The sequence below is a fragment of the Planococcus citri genome, chromosome 3 (genome assembly GCF_950023065.1).
Source record: "Planococcus citri chromosome 3, ihPlaCitr1.1, whole genome shotgun sequence".
In the NCBI taxonomy this organism is placed as follows: Eukaryota; Metazoa; Arthropoda; class Insecta; order Hemiptera; family Pseudococcidae; genus Planococcus; species Planococcus citri.
The window spans coordinates 59,328,422-59,346,737 of NC_088679.1; the positions used below are offsets into that span (position 1 = coordinate 59,328,422).

Below are 18,316 nucleotides of genomic sequence, written 5' to 3' on the forward strand. Positions count from 1 at the left end.
GTTTTGTTTTGTTTTTTAGGAACTTTTTTCCTCCAAAATCAATTTTTTGCGATGAAAAAATTGAAAATAAAAAGTCAATTTTTGAGATAAACTAAAAGTCTAGGGGAAAATGAAGAAGAACAAAATGGTAGTGTATCAGATTTCCCGCCAGCAAAATGTGGATCATTTTTTCCAGGATATTTTTTATAGTGATTCCATTATAAATTAAAAAACTCTCAATTTGAAAGATACATTGATAGAAAATCATGTTTTCGACCTTTTTTCTGGCATAAAACTCAATTTTTGAGGAAAAAAATGAAGAGAATTAAAATTATAGTGCATAAAATTTCCTAGATACCCGTTGAAGTGTTGAGCGAAATTAATTTTTTACAAGTGATTTTGTTTTTGAGATATTTTCAGCGAAAATTAGAATTCTGAGAACGATTCAAGAGAATCTACTCACATGTTTCACTGCGAATTCTCCCACTCTTAATTTCAGTGCTTTTTATGTCACTGATTCAGAAAGAAAGTAAATTTCAATGAAACAAGGTTCGAGTTGTTTTGAAAATTTGTAAAAAATGAATAAATCTAATTATTTCTCCGAACTAGGAAAAAAACATTTACCTATTTGGAAAACGGAAATTATGAAAATTTGAGCCCATTTGTGTGATGATTATTTCGTAATAATGAAATAAATTCCCACTATCTTCCCCTCTCTTTCACCTCTCCTTCACTGTATAAGCTGTATTCGGCCCTAGTTTCTTTCTTCCACGTTATTATCACACTTATACTATCTACCCGATTTAATCAAAATCGAGGCCAGACCAAACACAGGACGGCACAAGGACAGCTAATAATCGCTAAACTGTGATTATTATTCGGTATAGTCGTAAAATTTTCCGAAGTGGTGACTTCTTGGAAAATTTTGTATTTCAAATTGATGAATGAGGGAAATAGTTTATTTTTTTGTGTGAAAAATTATTTTTAAAAAAAAATCATTTTGGTCAAAGTATTCAGTTTTTGCTCCCTTTTCGATGTTGGCCGTAGTAGCTTAAAGCAAAAAAAAATCAACTTTGGCATAAATTGTGGTTTATTTTTCAAAATTGAAATCTTTTAAAAGGTGCAGGTATTTTGTCTAAAATTTTGCTTTTTAAAAAAAAGTGACTTTTCGAAAATTTATTTTATTCTGCATCATTTTCACTATTTGACAAGGGGACGTCCAACAGATCCTTCTGGCCGGGAAAGATCCTTCTTTATTTCTTTTTCGAAAACGTCAGAAAAAGTCCCTTTTTCCGAATTTTCAAATTGCCACTTTTAATCCAAATTAAGCAATGAAGAATCTCAATTTTTTTAAATAATTTTTTGAAAAATTATGAATTTTTAAAATATTTGTTTTGGTGATTTCGTGAACATGATGTGCGGGGGAGGGGGAGGCCGGAGAAGGTCCATCTGAAGGCCCTTCTGAGATCTTTCTTTTTAGTCCTGAGATTTTTTTTAGACACTCTGAACAAGTACATATTTTTAAGTGAAGATTAATACCTTTCGATAATATTTTCCAAAACATCAATATTTCTTTCATTTGCACCTATTATTCGTAATATTTACGAGTTATTTCATCATCACCACCCATGCCTTGGTCGCCAGCGACTGTCTTGTTTTCCAGTATGGCATCTTTCCACGTTTCTCTGTCTTGAGTCAAACACAGTCTGTCCATCTTCTTAATGCTCTTCCGCTGCCTCTCTTGCCAGGGACATTTCCGAACATGATGTTCCGCTTCAATTTTTGACTCACCAATAAAAAAATAATAGGTATATTGTTTAAAAAAAAAAAATTGAAAACGTGAATTTTGATCGTGAAGTTGCACTCTGAAGGCTGAACGAATAAACAAGGGAAATATTTTAAAACGCAGACGTGGTACTAATTTTCTAGTCATTATTGCCATTTTTAAAAAATCGAAAAAATTCCTGAAATTTTTGGCTATTTTTGTCAATTTTTCGAAGCTGCAATATTTTAGAATAATTTATGCCAAATATCTGCCAAGAGAAAATTTTCAAAACACAAATTTATTCAAAAATAAGTGATTTGCAAATTTTTAACCGCTCAGTACAACTCTAAAAGTGGTCTTGAATTTTGATGGCAATAGCATAGATTTACTTACGCAGAACCTCAAATACTTCCATTTGAGATTTGACCATTTTCCCCAAAAACAGGATGGGTAAGGGTTAGAGCGAAAAAAAATCACAACTTTTTTTCGAAAATGTCTCCTCTTTGAGGCCTTATATCTACTCTCCAGCGGTTTGTTCCCAGTTTAAAATCTTTGTGGGTAACTTTCAATATTCAAAATTAAGGTTGCATCTGAATTTGGTCAAAATTCACTGACTTTTTTTTCGTAATTGAGTATCCGTGCCACAAGTTCGGAAAATTAACGTTTTGAATATTTGATCGAGTTTTAAATTTCATTCTCCTATTTTTTTCCCCTTTGATTCCTGTTGAAACATTGAAAATTTTGTTTAGAGTATTTTTTTTAGAAATTTTCCTAATACGTAAATTCTAAATTTTTGTGTTCTCAGGGTTTTTTTTTTTTTTTTTTTTCTGTATGAATTCCAGTCTGTTTCTCTTGATTGTCATCAAACTGTGATAACTTTATTCATAAGATTTTGCGTCCTACTTTTTAGATGAAAATTAGCCACGATTCGAAACATTGATGAAAGAACAAAGGTCAATCAATATGCGTTTTTGAAGAAAAAAATCAGGAAAGGCATTCCCCTCTCGCCTTCCCCTAGTTCTTTCCTCAAGAAATCGACTAGAAAAAACGGTCAAAATCTGCAGAAACTTCCATGAGCAATAGATCCTCGATTTTTTATTTCCCAGTGTATTGAAAGAGTTCTCTAAAAATTTTATCACATATAAGATATAATTTATTTATGTGCTCATTGCTCACTCTTCGTCATCCAAAGTTATATTTTGCCTCCGCCCTCCCTCTCCCCCCGCTCAAAATTCGTGGTTTGCCCGAAACCAGTTCTTATTATAATTTCAAAATATTTTACGATGATAGTAATAAAATGTAGCTTAATAATTTTCGAAGTGTTGGTTGTACAGTGTATTACAGTACATATCTTCAATGACCTCGCTAATCTCCTACATTTTCCTATTACTTAATTCAAGGATCTTAAATTTTAATGTCTTCTTTAAAAATTATATTTTCATTTCAACTAGGAAAATTTTACGATTTTCAATACGTGAGCTATTTTTGTTATATACCATATATGTACTCGTACAAGTAGATCATAAGGTTTTGAAATCGTTTCGGGCTACTGCGATAATTGATTATTTTTTAATCAAATGTGCAGGTAAGTATATGTGGCATCGTAGCACATATTTCAAAATTTCATCAAATAAGACAGATAACACGACATTCGGAAATATGACTTCGGAAAACACTATAAATTCCATTTTATTGTTTGCATTTCAGAAATATCACATCGAATAACAAAACTAACGTTCGTGTTTCACATTTTATCTCAATAAAAAATTCGCATTTATTAATTCGTCTTGAAGCATTTCGTTGGCAGCCACAACATTGAATTTTTTTGGTAGAATGATGTAGGCCAGAACAAGTCGTGTTCAAATGCAATCAAGTTAGCAAAGTCTCCGGAAATTTCCTCTCCATGTGGTCGCTGATTCGTACGAGGAAAAAAATAGACTCAATAATAATATTAAAACATGTGAACTTGACCTTGACTCGTATTCAAAAGAAACTTTGAGGGGAAATTGAAGCCATCAATTCCTCCTTATAATGGAAAATTATCGCGTTCGAAACGAAATTTTGTTATTTTTACTTCAAAATCACAATTTCTCGCATGCGTCCGTTGACTTGACATTTTGCCAATCATCGTCGAGAGTAATTATTGCTTTACGAATTATCCTAAGCTTATTTCGTACGTTTTACCGATAACTTGAATTTTTCGTCCATACGAAAGGGGAAATTTTTACGTGAAGAAATCGTGCTAGGTAAATTTGCGAATTTATGAATACAGGTCAGCAACCTATCGAATGTTACTTTGAATAGGTGTAGGTATAAGAGTATCTTCGACGTACGTGTAATTTCGTTGCATGGAAGGTGAAATGTGATATGAAAGTTGTCCGTTTATGTACATAAATGTGTACGTATGGTACTTACGTACGTGCTTTCTTGATTGGAATTTAGACAAGGTATAATATAAAGTATTGAAGAAATAAGGAAGAATCAACTGTGTACGATCATTTATGACAAATTACGATCTAAGACGATAATTTCAGATGGATGTTGCGCTTGTTTATTTTATTGGGTTAACGAAGATACGTCGTTTTGAGATGAGCGAAGCTCCAAGAGTAGGTACAGGGGCAGAGAGGACGATGTTTTGGTAATCTTTGAAATTCGATGCAAAAATAAATAAATAAACTCGATATCTAGAGCCCTGTTTCTATCTTAAATGGAACGCAGTAGAAAATGCAATATGGTGCATTATATTGCGTGTATCGTTCGAAAATAAATATTATCGATATTGGTTCTAATAAAATGCGAACATTGGACGCGTTGGGAAAAATATTTTTGCGTTCTTCGAGCTCATAAGTTATTGTTATTATTACGTTTCTCGTTTATATGAACAAGAGGAGAGTAGATGAAAAAAATGTTGGAGCAAAACGCAGCTCACTGTTGTGCGACATCGTTCCTTTATAGTGCACATTTTCGAGCGAATTTTTCACCATTTAATGCGGTTGTCGATCATTTTGCGGAGCTTTTGGGAGTTGAAATTTGCCAAAGGGAAGGTGTTTTTTACATTTTATACTCTTTTATGGGTCGATATTGATGAGTTTTTGACGACAGGTGAACGGTACCGGGTACATTTTGCTTTCGGTAGCTGCATTTTGGCGGGTAACACTGATGTTGTTTTAACGGTAATTACGTTGTTAAATTTTTATTTTTATCCGCTCTGGTCGAATTTTACCGCGGTTGGTATGTTTTTATTTGTTTTTTTTTTCGTACGTATGTACTCGTGCTGTATGCGGTTATTCATTCTGTACAATACGGTCGTGTGAATTGATCTAGGCGACGAGTTCGGTACTTTGTGAATGAATAAGATGATTTGCCCGGGGTGCTGATCAAATGTGTCGATATGATTAGCGAACGTCGTGTCTGGCATTTTAACCTTTACTCGAACGTGCAAAAGTACTTATTCGCGTTGAATTCATTTCGTTAATTTATTTTTATGGTTTTTGTGTTCTTTTTGCCGCAGTTATTCAAAGTACCGGTTACGGTTGCGGAAGATATACAAACCAATCCGGCCGAAGATGTTTTATCCATATACGTTGTGAATTCGTTCGAGAACGTCGAAGCAAATGGAGCGAATTACAGGTGAGCGTTGTATCTATTCATGTTATAAGAGTAGAATTTTGGGTGGGGAGGGAGATATGTACTGTAGGGAAGATGCTAAGTCAGCATTAAACGATCGACTCCGTGTACACTGTACAGGATGTTTGATCGGTGGGTTATCGGAGAAGAAGTGATGTTGAGACATAACTAACTTCTTATTAGCTGAGAGTACACTTTTCCTACTAGATGTGGCATATTTTTGAATTTTTTCTACTCAATGTGAAGTTCTTTCCTACTTTTTTGAAATAAATTAGCAACTTGAAAATTTTTCAGATATAGTGTCTAATTTTTTCGACTTTAGGAGTTAGTAAACGTGAATAATTGAGATCCGGAAAAATTTCCCATTGATGTTTTTTGACCTTTCCCCGCCCCCTGTTCGTTTTTTCAGTCTGGCATTGATTTTTAATCAGATTTTGACCGCCAAGAAATAATTAAGGAAGGAAATTAGGAGTCCTTGTTCAGGGGGTTTTCAATTCAAGTGAATTATGATTGTTCAAAATGTACACATGTTCTAAAGATCGCCTAGTAATACATAAAATAAAATTTATTTTTTTGCTCTTCATAAATTGTTATTTGAAAACAATTTTTGCATTAAAAATAAGGTTTTCATTACGTGTCAATTTTTATTATTGTGCCAAGTGGTCATTTTCATCCTCAATGCACACCCTTCCGCTCTTGAATGTACATTATTTGCGAAGAACAAATTCTGTGCGGAATGTTTTTGAAGCAAAGCAACAATTTTTTAGATGGCAATGGTCCAATATTTCAAATTTTTCGAAACCTGAACCTCTTAACTACGACTTTTACAAAAAAATGTGACGTGCATTCGTGAAAAATGATTTCATATTTTTTTGTTTTTTTGTACCTGTTATATAGAAATCCTTGATAAACGCGGAAAATACAAAAACTAAAAAAAAAATTCGTTTGTTGTCTTAGTTGAGCAAAGACGTATGTAATGTACCTACATTATTTCTGTGTTTATTGAGGAAAAAGTGACAAGTGAGAAATATTGAGCCAGAGAATCTTGAAGCTGATGTGAAAATAAAATGCATTATGAAATAAAAATCAGCTTGGGAGAGGGGAAGCTTGATTTGAAAGGTTAAAAAATGGGAGTAAAAGTGAAAATTTAGATGAGTATGAAAGTTGAGTCCATTGATGGGGTAATGCATTTTTTGCAAACTGAGGTGGAGAATATTGACTTCTGATGCCTCTGGTACCTCTGAAGTTGAAAAAAAAAATGATGAATTTTGATTCAAAACGTAACTAAAAAGGTTTGAAAAATGGACAGAGGCCGTTTGGGAATATCGAGCCTCAAATCAACTTGAAATTTTCCAAATTTATTCTTAACATAAAATTTCTTGTGTGAGTCAACAAAATATTAAAATAATTCGTCCTATTTCTAGTATATTTTTGAAAATTTACAAATATTACTGATTTGAAATTTGATGATGAAGTCCAAAAAAACTCCACGACGAAGTGATTGAAATAGACACGTTGAAAAGTTGAGCTTTTCGTTGAAATTTTTTCAGCTAATTTTTGATGCTCAAAAAGGTGGTAACACTGATTTTCACCTCATCTTCAAAAAATTTCTTTCATATAGATCCAAAAACTGGTAAAGGTTCCAAAATCGTACCATTTGTTGTTTTTAAGTTGACCCCGCTCGAATTTTACAGCAATTTCAGTCAACTATTTGAAAAGGGGAGAGGTGTCTAGTTTACACTGAGGCATTCGGGATATAGGCATTCGGGTTACAGGCATTCGGGATATGGACATTCGGGATTTCGGACGTTCGGGTTACTGGTTCGGGTACACGGCATTCGGGTAAATGGATTCGGGAATACAGAAATCGGGATTTTGTCATTTGGGAAAATGTCTTTCGGGGAAGTGGATTCGGGAAAATGTCCGGTAATCCCCATATCTCCCCAGCAAATGCACTTTGAGAACTGCAGTTTTGCACCATTCGTCACCTCTCATCGAGGCCCATAAAAAAATACTCGTAATTTGACAGTCACCTACTACAAGTGCAAAACGCTCGTCGATTTGACTTGAAATGACCCTCAATTTATTGCTGGTTTTTCAAGTTTTAGAAATGATAAGAAAACTTTTTGAGAGAATTACGATAACCCTCCTTCTTCCCATTCTTCAGGTTTCATGCCCCGGCCCGGAAATCTAGAAAACCAAGAAGATCCAAGAAAAATCACCGATCCTACGTAGGCGAGAAAAACTTTAGGTAGTTTTACAACTTATGAGGTGCTCAAAGCTTGTGGGAAAAGAACAAATCAAGTGAACTCCACGCTTGGTCAATTATTCGGAGTGTCTTATCAGTTGCTCATCCTGTTTTTTCTGCTTTTGTCCTGCTTTTTTGCCAAAGCTGTCAAATGAAAAAATTGAGCTTTTTCTATCCTTAATTTTCAGTTATAAGTACGTAATCTTCTGTCAGAATTTTTAATTTTAGTTCCCTTTAAAAATTAAACGAATTGTTGACTCTGAAAAAATTATTCCATCCGCATCACCCCTCCCCCTCCTGCCACTCTTCCTTTTAAAAAAGTTGGAAAGTTTGGAAAAAATGATCCGCCAAAAGTCCTGCTTTTGCACTGCTTTTTCATATTATGGTCTGCTTGTGGATATCATGATACATAATTGCTATTTGGTTATATGTATTATTATTTCATCATGGATTACCATAGACGAGACTTTTTGGAAATCTGGAAGCTAATTGAGAATTTTTTTAGACCAAATTTTTATATCTTTGGGCAATATTTTCGAATTTGAGACACCGTAGGAGTCAAATGAAGCTTTCTGTCTCAAAATTTTAAAGCTTAAATGAATTTTTATTCAATTAAATATCCCACCCCATACATGTTTCATGTTTTTTTTTTCTAACCATAAAACCTCATGAACTGTCTCTGAAGGATTTTGATGAAAAGTATCCAGACTGATGGGATTTTTTAGGCCACACATTTTACCCCCAAAATTTCAGCAGCCATTTTTGAATTAGATCTGCAGTAAAAAAATAAAAGCTGGAAATTTTGAGACTAAAAAATGCAAAAATTTGTACTTTTGAGAAAATAATTGCACCATTGAATTTTTCAACTTGAAGCTAACCAAAAATTTCGTTTCGACCTTTTGCTTATTATAAAAATTGAAATGACTAGAAATGGTTTCATTTTCAATAAATTGTAGTATAAATCCTGGTTTTTTTAGCTCCTTCAATTTTGATGCTAGTCAAAAAGAATATTTTTCTGAGTCTTAAGAATGTATAAATTTTTACATTTCCTGGCTTCAAAATGCCCAACTTGTGATTTTTACTGTAAACTTGAACCATAAACTCTAAACCTTCAAGGGACCGTTCATGAGGTAGTAAGATGCTTCTATTTTTTTTTTTTTTTTTTTTTTTTTTTTGAAATATCCATGAAAAAGTACAATTTTTGAATTTTGTTTGGTCAAATTTCACTCACATCACATCGCATATTTGGCTCAATCCTTAGAGAATTTTCATTCCTACTTTTTTTGATTCGATTGACTCTCATCGTCAGTTCTGAAACATGCTCATGCTGAAAAATTCTGATCCAATTTCCAAGAACCTACTCGTATGATCGTTATCAAGTCGAATTGATTACTTCTGTTCTTCGAAGTTATTATAGCCACTAGCCAGTGTCCAGATCCCTTTATAATAATTCCAACGATGCATTACACATCTGTTACGTACCTATTTATCTAATTATCGAACTTTTTTTCAGAATATTGGGACGTACTGCCATACTGGAGATGGCCAAGAAACGAGAAGAATTGGGTGACGAGTATTTTCCTTTTTCGACCATTACAAAACCTTTATACTGTCACGCCTTATCGGGCCAAGTCATATGTTTTACCGGATTCAAAAAAGAAGATGAATTGGTAAGAAAAATATGTACCTAGTGTACCTCATTTACATAGATCCCTATAGGTATACTTACGCGTAAACAATTAAACATCAACGATAGCCATATTGCTGCATTCCAGACGACGCGGTGCGTGTACGCGACGTCTCTCCGTGCTCTGGTAACTCTAGCCCGCGACCGCGACCGTGTTATCGCTCAACGTATGTAATTGTACTCGTATGTGTGGTTGTTGCGTATTGTATGTATGAGTGTGTAGAGCATACCCGGTGGTGTTTGCGTTATTAATTAAATACTTTCTGCGCGATAAGGTGCTTTACGAGTAGACTAGTTCCAGATTTTATCATTTTTGGCTATGCTGGGTCTCAGGTATATCGCCGTTTTAGGTACGTAATACGTGTACCTAATGACGATTTATGGATACCTACGAGGAGGAGGAGGTGCAGCGAGGAAGAGAGGTGAAAAGTATGCGGGTTATGTAAGGTTCAGTATGAGTAATTGGATTATCCATCGCCAATGCACCGTTGACGTTGGTTAAATTTTTTCTCTTGTTTTTCGTCGTGTTTTCTAATAATTGTTCATGCCCATATTTGCAAATCTCTCGAGAGAATCGAGTTGACGAATTATTATTTTTTTTTTTTTTGGTCATAAAAATGGAAAAAAAATTGGGATGTTTTGAGGTTCGTTAAATTTAGAATAAAAATTACGAAATGTATTAAAAAATTATAAAATTATTGAAAAATGTTTTAATTATAAACTGTCGAAATTCTTTGATGATGAAGGAATCGTTAATTTTTGCTAGTCGTAAATAGTGCAGAGTTCACGTGGCTCTTTGTGATATACTTAATTTAGAAATTTGTTAGCTATTAAAATTTATTTTTTTACGAATCGTTAAAATTTCGAATATAAATTTTCAAAATGTGGGAGAATTCGTGGTTTGAGATGCGTTTTTAGAAAATCGCATAATTATGAAGATTCCGAATCAGTGCAATTGAAATATACTAAGCAAATTGGCTTCTGTTCTATTTTCATCTTACATTTCAATAATTTATTATGTTCGTTTTTCCTTTTTTTTTTCTTTTTTAAAAAAATTTGGTGGTGCCTGGCAAAAAATTATGGCATGAATAATCTTAAGAAAACGTGTGTAAAATTCCAAATTTTCAAGTCAATATGGGTAACTACTCTGCCGAGAATTGAAACCCTGTAAAACTTGTAAATTTTTCATGTGTTTCGAGAAAATTTTCAATTTTAGTTTGAAAACCTCTGAATTTGGAAAAAATTAATCTTGAACTATTTTCATCGTGATTTAAACCTAATGATGAGAAAGGATTAAAAACATCTAGAAACTATTTGACCTAAAAATTCGAACATTTTTCTGCGTTTTCTTGAGGTTATTTGGCTATGATTTTCTGCTAGACTCAAAATTTCTACAGCGAGATCAACATTACTGCTCATTCTGTTTTACTTTTTGCCTATACAGGGTGTCTAATGGTCCTGCAGTCCTGCAAAAGTCCTGCTTTTTATCACTTTTCATCAAAAAGTCTTTCTTTTTTTAAATCAGATTTCAAATTTTCAATTAATTTCTTCTTTTTATGGAATTTTGAAAAAATGTTGAAAAGAGCTTACCTATTTGCCGACTTTCTTAGGACTTGAATTGAAAACTTTTGACAGCTTTTTCCCTCTCTTTTGCTCGGGCTATTTGATCTTTTTACAAATGAAAAACTTATGGTTCAAAATTCAAGTTGAAGAAATGCTCAAAGTTTGAATCAGAAAAATAAACTCATCCCTGCACAAAAAAACGGTTTTTTTTTTACTTCTCAAAACATGAATTTCTGAAAGATTTGAGCTTCGCTTCGGGCTGGTTTGCTTTTCTTTTTCAATTTTGATTTTTTCCAAAAAAAAAAAAAATTCAAATTTTGAAATTTGTAATTAAAAAATTCCAAATTTGAAGGGAAAATGAAAATGTTTATGCCTTATATATTAAGCAAAATTATACAGTAAAAGTCGCTTAATGTTATAACGTTTGTCCCAGCGCAATTTAATAACATTAACCGACTTATAACACAAACCGATTGAACAAAAAAGTGATTTTTTCACCAAAAATTTTTATATGGTCAATTTTTTACTAAATATGTAGTCATTGAACTAAAATTTCACAAAAATTGCAAGAAAAAGTGTTGAAAATAAGTTGAAACTTCAAAAAGTTATGAAAAAAGTATTAAAAAATGATGTCAATCAGAAAAAAGTCTGAAATTTCAGAAAAATTAGGGAAAGACTGGGTGAAAAGGTGTTAAAAACATTTTAAAATTACATAAAAATGCGAAAAAAGCTTAAAAATCACTTAAAATTTATAACATTATCCGATGCACTAATTACAATAACCGATGGAATTTCAATGTAATTAGATATAAAAGATCGGGACCAAACCATTTTAATAACATAAAGCGATTTATAACATTAACCGTTATAATAATAAGCGACTTTTACTGTACCTATCAAATGACAAAATCGTTATTTTATCTCTGGTATATTTTTTTCCAAATGTTGAAATTTTTCATTTAATTTTTTTACATTTTTAAAAAAATTGAATCTTGAGATGTTTGAAGATACATACTGTAATGGGTCTTATGGACCTTTTCAATTAAATAGACGACAAACTGAATAATTAATACTTTCACTTTATTTCACGAATTTAACACAAGTATATACAGAAACAATAAGCTTAAACCGAAGCTAAACTTAAGACTTTCGTCTACAAGATAGAAAACCGAATCATCCCAAACCCTGGACTCACCAGAGTATTTGTAGGGAAAAATCATCATGTAAAGGGTTGGCTAAAAGACATTTTGACTTAAATTGCTTAGACATTTTGACTTAAATTGCTTACGGTTCGTAATGTGCAATACTGCAATTACGAACCGTTTGTTGCACATTAGCAACTCGGAAGGGTGGTCAGTGGTTTACCAATGTTCGGCACGCGTCATATTTTTATGGCTGTGAGGCTGTGTGGCGCCAGCCGATATTACGTTTTTTAACAGATTTTAACTTTACGTATATTTTGCCTACATGTGTCATCACAATATTTCCTTTCTCCCAAAAAAGTGACCACACTTTTCCCAAAATTCAAAAAGAAATTTAATTTCCCAAAATTTGCCACACTTGAAAAAAAAATTTGACTATGGAATAGATTGTGAAAGGGGACAAGGGGGGCGGGGTAATTTTCAATTTTAGAAAGTTTCCATTCGGTTTATTATCATTTTTTCAATTTTGTCTTTTACCCAAAAAAAAAAATTAATAAATAAATATATTTCCCCAAAAAAAAATTAAAAATGGGACAAGATACTTGATTATGAGTCCAGAGTCTGTTTGCTTTTTGTTTTTTCTCTAAATTTATGATATACAAGTAATAGAGGTATACATTAAAAAAATTTTTTTTTGTTGGTTAGTATAAAAAAATAATTATACATAGAAAATGTTATTATAAAAAATGGTATTATGAAAAATAGTATTATAAAAATCAAATTATAATAAATCGAAGTATAAGAAATCTAAACATAAAAAATCTAAATATAAAAAATCTAATTATAAAAAATAGGAATGTAAATATGAGGTATTATGAGTAGAGATTTTTTTTTTTTTTTTTTTTTTTTTAAATGAGTATTAAAAAAAATACACATGAAAATACTTAAAAATAATGACTAGAGACACTCAGATCAATCTTAATTCAAATTTCATATATTTATTAATCTATTTATGCTCTTTCTTTTCATTTTTTTCTTTTTTTTTTTTTCATTTTTTTCTTTTTTTTTTTTCAATTCTCTTTTTTTTTCTTTCTTCTTTTTTTTTCAATTTTTTTTTTGTTTTATGCATTTTTTTTCTCTTTTTTTTTTGTTATTTATACATAAAATTTTTTCTAAAAAGATATGTAAAATTATTTTAACAATATTTTTTTAAAATTAATACACTTAAAACAATTAACCATATTGTAAAAATAATACTGCTAATAGTATGTCCTCCATACAAGGGAGTCTGAATATCATTTAAAATTATATCTCTTAATTTGTTTTCAAATATTTGGGGGTTTTCTTTAATATTAAAAGAGGGGGTTTGTTCCTTCCAATTTTCATTAAAAATTTTTGTAATATTTTTAAATTTTAAGGGACTAAAGGGGTGAAAATCTATTTTGCTATTATCTAATTTAGTCCATTGCAAGGGAAGCAGTCTGTTTAGATGTAAGATATTTTCAGAAGTTTTTATGCAAGGAAATCCTTGTGGGATCAGAATTTGGGTTTCCTCATCAGTTTTTAAAAGTAATTCAAAATCACAAGGGAGTTGAATTTTTATTGCACCAGATTGATTATAATTTATCTCTAAAGGAATAGTATCTGATTTTGAAGAGTTGTGAAGGAAAAGAAATTTTTGAGGATTGGAAATGATGTAAATATTTTCTTGAATTTTTCTAATTATTGTTTTTGAATGCATGTGCTCACATTTAAAATTGCACACTGTATTTAATTCTTGAAGTTGTTTTCCAAGGATTAATGATTTTGCACATTCTGGTGATTCATAGGTGGAATCAAAGTAGTCCAAAAAACATAACTGTCTTGAAAGATCACATTTTTTTAATGCTGTTCCTGTAATTTCTCTGATGATTTGTTTTCCAGAATCAAAAGCAATTAGCATTTGCTCAGTGTTCAGAATACAGAGCTCTTCTTTATTTCTGAAGTAGATTGGAGTATATTTGAATAATTTCCAGTCTGAATTAATTTTTTTCAAAGGCACTCGAATTTCTAATAAAATCTGCTGTTCTGAAATTTGACAATGTGTGATACTTCTGGTATAGTATTCCAAAATTTCTGAAGTAGGTATGGCTATGGTGTAATTAAATTTTTCAATATTGGTTTTCAAAACTTCAATGTAATATTTCAAGCTTTCTGGAGAGATAATTGATGATGGAAGCTTGTGCTCTTTACAATGTTCAATAATGGATGAGAAAAACGAATTATAGAATGTTTTCTCTAGAATTGATATTAGTACTGGATATGTGGATCTATCTGCTGCAAAAAGGTCTGCAAATTTTTCCAAAGTGGTAGAGAGTGTGTCTATTGTTTGAGTTATCATTTCAATATTTGCATGAATTAGTTTAGAGAATGATTTAAGTTCTGTGGAAATATTGAAAATATCTGCATGTGTTTCAATTAAGGCTTCTTTTAAATTTTTATAATTGGCTGTTAATTCTTGCTGGTTGACAAATAATGGGTAGAGATCATCTTTAGTGACTACATCACAACAAAATTCTAGGAAATTACCATAAAGTTTTCCTAGTAGAAATGATCTTTTTCTTCTTGAATGTTCATTTAATATTTTTGCATCAAAACGAGTTTGTTGAAGTTGATTATCAATGAAGGAGTCCAATCTTGTCAGTGCTTTGTAGAAATCATGAGTATAGGTGCATTCATCTTTCATTTCACAATTGGTATTGGGAGGATATTCATAGGAAGAATTAGTAGGATTACTATTCGGAAAAGTATAATTTAAGATAAATTTATAGGGAATGGATTTTTCATAGACAACTATATTTTCAATTTCAGATATAAAGGATCCAGGAATAATTTCAGTGAATAGGTTTTCAGTAGAAGAAATTTTGAAAAGAGAGTAGAATACCAAAAATGTCAACATTCTGGAAATTGAAAGAAAAGACAGAAAAAAAAATTGTTAAGTAAAGAATATTAAAAAGTTTTTAAGCAGCAAAAAAAATTCAAAAACAAAAGTTTGGAAAGAAAATAAAAATAATTGGAAAGAACAAAAATGTGGGGGGGGGGGTATTTACAAAAAGGTCAGCATCCTGAGGGGGGAGATTTTCAAAATATCATTAAGTCATATGTGGGGGGGGGGGGTTAAAAATACTTACATACAAAAAATTGAAAAAAAATTAATATTTCAAAGACTTGAAAAAAAAAATTTGGAGATATCAAAAAAAAATTAATCAGCTCTCAAATCGTTTATGTTGATCTCTGTTCTAGAAATTATTATGTCATACATATTTAAAGCGTATGGCAATTCATCGTAATAAACGTATACATTGTAGTCTAGAATTGACAGCATCTTTTTAATTAATTTGATGACGGTTTCGATCGGATCATTCACTGAAATCCGAATTGGGCCAATAGGCGCTATGGTTACTTTCGACTCATCCCAGCGGAATCTACTTCCGCAATATACAATTGGAAATGTGTTTCTGTCATGTATAAAAATGTCAACGAATGCTGTCACACTTTTTTTTGCAATATTTGAGATTTCAAAAATTTGTACCATCTGAAAAAAAATTGAATTAATTAATTTGTTCTACCATGTATAAGTAATTTTACCAAGATGTTGTGTTTCCATGCTATGCCAGAGAAAGATAACAAAGTATTTGCCTACACCTTGTATGTATTATGGTGCGTGAGGTTTTTCCAAAACAATGTAACTGGATAACTGGAGAAGGTAGAAAAGATATGGAATTTTGCTAAAAGATAAGATTTGTTTCCATATCTGGAGGTTTGTCAATGTACAGTACGTACTTCTTATGCTTGCTTGTTTGAGGTGTTCAAAGGTGTATTGTGAACCAGAAAAAAAATCTTGATTTTTATCAGTTTTGTGTGTAAAATTTTTGTGAAAAGTTGATATATTTTTTTTTATTTTATTTTCTTATTTTATTCCTTTTTAATTAATTTGAGTTACAATGGATTCTCAGAACAATGACTTTCTTGCTGGTAAGTGAATTTTTGATTCTATTTTTATCATTAAATTGGTGTATTTTTTTTCAAAAAATTGTAGGGGGGAATAAATTTTGATTATAATTTTAAGGGTTTTCGTGTTAAATAAATAATTATGGAATTTCTCAATTTTTAGGTTTGAATGAAATAGATTTTGAAAGTGAGGAATTTCAGCCTGTAGACTTCATCCAGGAGATGACAAATGCTGAACAACCAAATGAGGTATGTTTTTTGTTGATTTAAAAAAAAAATTTTTAAAGAATAATTCACATTTTTTTTTTTTGATTTTTGAGTTTTGATACCTTTACTTTTTTTTTTTTGGTTTTGTTTGTAGACAAGTTTAAATGCTATGATCCTCGAATTGGAAATGCCAAAAAATTCCACCGTGGAGCCCCAGATGGAGCCGCAGATGGAGCCCCAGGCGGGACCATCTAGCATAAATTTAGTACCAGAGCCTCAGATTGCTGAACCACAGGCAACTGGACATCATTTTGTTGAGGTACAAATAATTAATAGAATTTTCAAAAAGTAATTCAAATTTTCGAATTAGAATACTTCCTATTATTATTTTTAAACTTTTTTTTTGTTGAAAATTTCAAGTTCAAAATTCAAATTATTTCCTTAAAGTTTGGCAAAAAATCAAAATTTACGTATTTTTTTGTGTTTTGATTAGCTTTATTTATTAATTTTTATTTCAAAATTTTCAGGTTCCTAGGTCAAATAGAACTGTTGATCAATTCAGATTTCCACTACGACATTCATACTTGAAAGCTGATGGTGTTACGAAGGGATTCTTAACACATAATGACCCTAGGGCCATGTGTGTTGATTACGAATTAGGCTTTAACAGCCCATGTATGTCTACACGGTGCTGGTTTTATAATAGCCACTTTTGGTCTATTCATGTAAGTTGGGAAAAAAAAATTTCATCATTTTTTTGTCTAAAAAAAATCATATTTTTGACACTTTTTTGTAACATTTTTTTTTTTTTTTTTTGTATTTTCAGAAGGACTTAATGGAAACAATAAAAGTTCGGTTCGAAGGAGGTATGGTGAATATTAATGTAATTCAGGTCCATCCGCAGTTTAAGATATTATTTCCCTTTACTTATCAAAACTATGTGGATCTCAAAAGAAATATCATTAGATTTGGGCCATCCTATGATGAATGTTACTTATGGTTACCTACGAGATCACTGGAAACGTCACCATTGGTATTTATTTTCCTCTTTTTTTTTTTTTTTTTTTTTTTTTTTTTTTTTAAATTTAGAATTTTGTTTTCGAAGTTTTTATGGTTTTTTTTTTTTTTTTTGTCATTTGTTTTTTCCAAAAAAAGGTTCTTTTATTTGTTTATTTGATTTATTTATTTTTTTCAATCACGATTTTTTGTTTTGTTTCATTTTTATTGAGGTATTTGTTTTTGTAATTTTCAGAGGCACCGTTCAAACGTTTAAGTTGATATCAAGCAAGTCCGAAGAAAGAGTGAGAAAAAAAAATTGTAAAAAGTAATTTTAATTAACCTGTAAAAAAAAAGGTAAAATATTAATTTTTGTACATTTATTAGATATGTATGTATTTAAACTAATTGTTTTTTTTTTTGTTTTTTATACGTATTTTTATAGAATAAATTATACAATAAGAAAAACTACTGTTTGCTATTCATTGGGACAACCCAATATATTTGTTTTTTTGAAGGTTTTATTGTAATGAGCTCAATTTAATGATTTCTGAATATTTTCTACTGAAAATCGTCATATTTCACAATTTATTGAATATTTTGAGCAGTTTCAGGATCGGAAGATCGCAAATGTCATGTTCACAGTCGTTTTTTGATGATTATGCTTTACTGATTGATGGAATGACGAATTTAAAATTATTGATTATGAATCAATTTTGTTGAATGAACATAGTCATTTTTATTATGTGCTCATCAAAACGAGTGAAAACAATACCCATTTTATATTCGAGTAAGGTATATGAATATTTCGGAAATATTTTATTCCAAAGAAAAATTGAATATAATACCTATTCAATAGGTACTTTACCTTGAATGAGAGCATATTTTGGGTTGCCCTACTTATAATTAAAAGCTACCTATGTACATGCTTGATATAATAAAAAACTAGCATAAAAATATTGAAAAAAATAACATAGCAAAAAAAGTAGAATTTTTCATTTTTCCATTTTTGGTTTCATTGCCCAGGTTTCAATAATAATTCGGGCAGAATTCGTTCGTTTGAAATTATTACATCGAAAACGAAAATTTTATTTGGCACAGTTATGAAAAAT

The 18,316-nt window shown here is 31.0% G+C and overlaps 2 protein-coding genes across 13 annotated transcripts in view; both read left to right on the top strand.

Moving 5' to 3' along the window:
- pbl (epithelial cell transforming 2 pebble) overlaps window positions 1-18,316 on the top strand; it is a 67,752-nt gene that overhangs the window by 17,366 nt on the left and 32,070 nt on the right. For 10 of the 12 annotated variants that reach the window (XM_065358478.1, XM_065358475.1, XM_065358477.1 and 7 more), the window contains exons 3-5: window positions 5,256-5,374; window positions 7,539-7,622; window positions 9,133-9,289. In XM_065358478.1, coding sequence (XP_065214550.1) covers window positions 5,256-5,374; window positions 7,539-7,622; window positions 9,133-9,289 — 360 coding nt within the window. Of the gene's footprint in view, window positions 1-4,647; window positions 4,918-5,255; window positions 5,375-7,538; window positions 7,623-9,132; window positions 9,290-18,316 lie in introns of those variants that run through there. The other 2 variants (XM_065358474.1, XM_065358476.1) reach the window with 2 other exon arrangements.
- LOC135841496 (uncharacterized) lies at window positions 15,198-17,672 on the top strand. Its single transcript, XM_065358484.1, has 5 exons — window positions 15,198-16,250; window positions 16,363-16,527; window positions 16,736-16,933; window positions 17,035-17,241; window positions 17,461-17,672. The coding sequence occupies exons 1-5, from the start codon at window positions 16,224-16,226 to the stop codon at window positions 17,479-17,481; spliced, it is 618 nt and encodes a 205-aa protein (XP_065214556.1). The 5' UTR covers window positions 15,198-16,223; the 3' UTR covers window positions 17,482-17,672.